This window comes from Emiliania huxleyi, assembly GCF_000372725.1.
Source record: "Emiliania huxleyi CCMP1516 unplaced genomic scaffold EMIHUscaffold_469, whole genome shotgun sequence".
Taxonomy (NCBI): domain Eukaryota; phylum Haptophyta; order Isochrysidales; family Noelaerhabdaceae; genus Emiliania; species Emiliania huxleyi.
The window spans coordinates 4,501-9,617 of NW_005198475.1; the positions used below are offsets into that span (position 1 = coordinate 4,501).

The 5,117-nt window shown below is 65.5% G+C and overlaps 1 protein-coding gene across 1 annotated transcript; it reads left to right on the forward strand.

Annotated features, from left to right (window-relative positions):
• Positions 1-117: 117 nt before the first annotated feature.
• Positions 118-1,886, forward strand: EMIHUDRAFT_245628 (hypothetical protein; the record flags this gene model as incomplete). Its single annotated transcript, XM_005768131.1, has 5 exons — positions 118-332; positions 409-454; positions 675-842; positions 1,209-1,768; positions 1,877-1,886. The coding sequence occupies 5 exons, from the start codon at positions 118-120 to the stop codon at positions 1,884-1,886; spliced, it is 999 nt and encodes a 332-aa protein (XP_005768188.1).
• Between the last annotated feature and the right edge of the window lie 3,231 nt (positions 1,887-5,117).

Sequence of the window (5,117 nt, forward strand, 5' to 3'; positions counted from 1 at the left end):
GCGCCGCCGACGAGGAGGGGAGCGCGCTGCGGTTCGTCCCGTCTAGACCGCGGGACACAGACGCCCGCACTCGAGCTGGCACTCGAGACCCCGCGTGCTCCTCTGCACTCCTCGCCCATGCCGCCTTCACGCCGCAGGTACGCCGCGCGCCTCTTTGAGCGCGAGATCGACGAGGACCTGCAGCCCGCCCTCTCCACCTTCGTGACGATCGAGGCGCACGCCCTCGAGGCCATCCGCGCGCTCTCGCCCTTGGCCGCCGCCTTCCGCTCCGTGTGCGGCGAGCCCGCCTTGCCGCAGCTGCAGCAGCTCTGCGCCAACCTCTCGGCTGGCTGGTGCGCGCGGAGCGAGCCCCGAGGCCGGCCGGCGCCGCCAGCAGACCCGCCCGTGTCCGCCACCGCCCCTCGGCAGGTGCACGCAGCTCGAGGCGCTGCTCGCCGAGTCCATCGGGCGCGCCGTCGAGCTCGAGGCGCCGGCCGGCAGAGAGACGCGGTCGAGAGACGCGGCAGAGAGATGCGGCGGAGAGATGCGGCAGAGAGATGCGGCAGAGAGATGCGGCAGAGAGATGCGGCAGAGAGATGCGGCGGAGAGATGCGGCTCTCGTAGAGGCCCTGCTCCAGAGCACACAAGTCCAGGCCGCCGCTCACGGTCCACCCCCCGCCCCCGTCGCCGCGCAGTCGTGGGAGCCAATCTCGGGGGGGCGGCCGGCGGTGCTGCGCTCCTCGTCGGTGGTCGACCTCTTCACCCAGCTCGACCAGCTCTGCGACGTCTTCATCAGCTTCGCCAGCCTGCAGCCCCTCCAGCCCGCCGACCTGCGCGCCTTCACCGACGTCGTCGAGCGCAAGGTCGGCCGGCACCGCACCGCGCCTCCATGCCTCCACGCCTCCACACGCCTCCCCGCCGCCCGCATCTCGCGGCGATGCGCGCCGCTGCGCTCTCTCCCCACCGCGGAACCTCGCCCCCGCGGCCGTCCAATCCCCCTTCCTGCCCCCTCCCCAAAGGTCGGGTCGTACGTGCGCATCGTCGCCGAGGGCTGCGTCCCCCTCCCCGCCTCCGCACTCGAGGGGGACGCGCGTCGGGCCGCCAGCGCAGTCGCCTCGGATGAGGCGCCGGCCACCTCCGCGGGCCGCTCGCGCTCCTCGCGCGCAAAGGGCGCCGCCGCCGGCCCGCCCGCCAACAAGGCGGCGCTCGAGGCCCAGCCGCTCGAGCAGCTCTGCCTGCGGCTCAACAACTGTGCGTGGGCGCGCGAGCAGCTGGGCAAGCTCGCGAGCAAACTGGTTGCATCGCTGCCAGACCTGACCGCCCTCGCCCGCACGCGCGTCGGCGGCGGCGGCGTCGACACGCTGATGGCGGGAGGGGCGTCGCAGTGCGACGCGGCGTGCGACGCCATCGCAAAGTACGTCGCGCGCAAGGTCGTCTACTACGAGCTCGGCTCCGCCTTCCTCACGCAGCTCTACCTGCCGTCGCCGCTCGATCCCGCCTCGCGCCTCGCGCCGCTGCTGACGCGCCTCAACCCCACCCTCGCCGCCATCGTGCGCGGCGTCGCGCTCGCCGCCTGGTCAAAGCAGGCGCTGCTCGCCGTGCTCGGCACCTTTAGCCTGGCGCTCACCGCGGTGCTCGAGGCGCCCAACCGGAGATACGCGCCGGCGCACCGCACCGTGTTGCTGCAGGACGTGCAGCGGCTGGCCGACTTCTTCATGGACGGCGGCCTGCTCGACGAGCAGGTGGTGGCCGGCTCCGTGTCGCCGCTCCGCGCGCTGGTCGAGGCGTCGTGCGCGGCTTGACGCCACCCTCACGCCGGGGCAGAGTGTACTGCGGGCGCCCCCTCTGTTGTCTTCATATGTGGTGAGGCCTACGGCTCTAGGTATTGTTACCGCAGTTACGTGTAAAAAGGGTGTGGATGCTGGGTTGAACAAAATCGGGGGACGCGACCCCCACTTCGCCACACAGACGGTCCCGCGCCTCGCCGCTATGACGGGGACACACCCCGCACCGTCCGCTGTGTCCCCGTCTTTGTCCGGAGTGAATACTCCAACGCGCTCGTCGGTGACGGCGTCCCCCGATTTCGCCGCGCTCGGCGAACCTCGACAGCGCTTTCGGTGGCATGCAGCTCTTTGCGACAGAAGCCTGGAGAGCAGCTCCTCTGCTGCTCACACACTCTGCACAGCTGACACAGCCTACTGTGCGGCTGCCACAGCTGTGCCAGCGATGGGCTCGCCCTCACTGGCCCTCAGTCAGTTGTGCTGCGGCTTGTGTGAGCGACACTGCTCGGCGACTGCCGGCACACTGTCAGACCATGGGTGTGAGGTAAAACCACGCTACCAGGTGAAGCAAAACTCGTAAAGAAAGAAAGAAAGAAAACAGACACGCCAAACGAGGGATGGGACGAGGACAGGGTCCCCACCTGCACGAGCAGGATTTTGGAAGGACGATCAGGGGGACAGGTGGGGCTCTCCTGCTCCTGACAAGGGACACGACAGGCTCGCAGCGCGGTGCGCGGTGGACTCCCACATCCAGCAAAACTCGTATAGGACAAAGCACCGCGGAAATTCTTTTTGCTAAACACGGCTGACTGTCCAGGTGAAGCAAGCAGTCGCCGCCCACCCACGACGTCGCCTCGTAGTTCTGCCGCGCACACCACCCAACCTCCCACCCTCCAGTACGGCTCCTAGCGCGCTCAGCGCCAAGGTCACGCATCGCACTTTACGGCAACGCCCTCATCGCAGCATAAACAAGCGCCCTGTTTCCACGTCGCAGGAATTTACACCAAAGCAAATGGGACGCGAGGTCAACATGCGCCGCGGCAAGTGGGGCTACTACCAAAGCACTTGCGGGTACACCCGCCTCAGCCCGGGATTCGACAACCTCGACAACTTGTGGACCTGGATGTACGACAACATCGGCGTCACCGTGGACACGCACCGCGGCGGCAGGTTTGCATCAGTGGCGGAGGTTCGGGAGGCCTTCGAGGAGTGCGCGCGCTTCTACGCGCCCGCGGCTGTTGCCGGCAAGCCCCACAGCCCGAAGGGACAGGGCCTCGCACAAAAGCCAAAGGCCGGCTCAAAGCCGGCGGCCAAGAAGGTCAAACCGCCACCAGCCAAGAAGGCCAAGCCGTCGAGCAAGAAGCAAAAGGTGGTCGACGTGCCGGTGCTCGTGGACTGAGCCCACTCGCGTGAGCGGCGATCCAGGAGAGCGACGTTGCGTGTGGGAGCTGACAAGCCGAAAGACGAGCTGCGGCGTGAAGCGAGTCACTGATTGCGTACACGTCCGAGGCGAAAAGAGTCTTGGGCTGTTTTCAGAGCACCGCTCGGGGGAGGCACGAAAGGAGTGCAGGGCGCGTGGTTCAAGGGGCAGCCAAGGAAGCGGGGATTTTGCGGCAAATGGCTGTTGTTGCCCCAAACCGAACGGCTGTTGCCATTCGCGTTGCGGCTCTTTTATATTTGGTGTGAGAAAAGGACCACAAACCCCGCTCCTCACTCGCTGCGACGTGCGAGGCAGTGGCAGTGGGTGATCTCCCCCTCGGCGCTTGTAGCTCTTACGGCGGTCGAGACGCCGGCGCCGGGCCCCTGCTGCTGCTCAAGTTAGGAGGTATCCTAGGACGACCAATTGATCTGTGCGTGAGTCTGTGTGAGTGTGTGCGTGTGTGATCACAAGCGGTGTCGATCGACATGATGTGGAGACGCTGCCTCCGGTTGGGTTCCGGTGAGGTGGAGTGAACACCGACTGCCACAGAAACACAGCGTGCAACTGAGTCGCCTCCAAGACAGTTGGATTGCCCGAACCTTACTAGGGTCTTCTCAAACGCATTCTCCCCCCTGCCGGTAGACCAGGCAGACCCCCAAAAGAGCCGTAGAACAGCACTCTAGTGGCGGGGGCGGCAACGGTGGTAACGGCGGCGGCGGCGGCGGCGGCGGCGGGGGAGGGTTCGATGTGAGCCATCCAATTAAGGCATCCTCGTATGTCCTGCCGACGAAACCGATCGTAGGCGTGAGAGGGGAGTTCGGGTCCAGGCAGACGTCCAGCGTTAGCACGATTGCTGCCACGCCCACCATTGCCATCAGAAACGGCCACCAGCGGACGTACTTGAATGCGAACGCTTGGAAGACAGAAGCAAGGGCCCAACAAGGGGAGAGAATGACGAGGAATCGAATCGGAATGAGGGCAATGAATAAAATGGGAAGAATGACGATATAGCCGAAGACTAAACCAAGGCGCGCTGCAAAGCCTTCAGTGTCGTTCAACGTGTCGTCGACGAAGGAGTGTTCGTCCTCGAGAAACAGCTTCCAGATTCCAAACAGGGCGAGCGACGCGGCAGCCCACGTCGACGCCAGAGCGCCAACGACCATGACGAAGAGCGAGGAAATCGCGCACGCTGCGTTGGAGCTGAGTGCTCCACCACTGCGGCCAAACGTGGCGGCGGCCCTGTCTTTCCAGTCGTGAGGCCCTGTCTTTGTCGTGAGGCACATGCGCGTCAGGCAGGTGGCCAGGAAGACGACACCACCAAGAAACAGAGCTCCCGATAGCACGTAGATTGCCACCTCTAGTGGACGCTGCTGGTGCTCGGGCAGGACAAGGATCACCAGAAGGAGGTAGCCGCCGATTAAGCAGAGGGCCAGGGCGTTGCTGAGGGTGCATCGCATGCTCGGGCGCTGGGTGCCTGAGGGGAGCAGGGTGCGGTGCACGTCAACAGAGGGGACGCGGCGTGGCGTGGGCGAGGAGCGTCGAGGGGACGCGGCGTGGCGTGGGCAAGGAGCGTCAAGGCACCTCGCCGACGCAGCCGCTGGTCCTGGTTTGACGCTATCGCCGGTCTCCTCGGAGACGCTGGGGGCGATCCGTGGACAGGGATTCCATCGACGACGACGTCCTTCGACTCGTGGGGAGGGGGAGGAGTCTCTCCGTGCGTGATCCTCGTGCTGGGTGTCATGGACGCAACCGCCGGACGTGACGCAAACTTGGGGAGCCCCGATGTCTTCCTTACACGTTACAGATCTTACTAGATCTACTAGTGGGGGGGACCTGCGCCGCGGACCCGCCTCTGTTGTTCGGGCAGTGAGAGACGCAGGATTTGCACGCCAAAGTGGGGCTCCGCATTTTCATTTTGGTTTTGGGTTGTCGGAGAT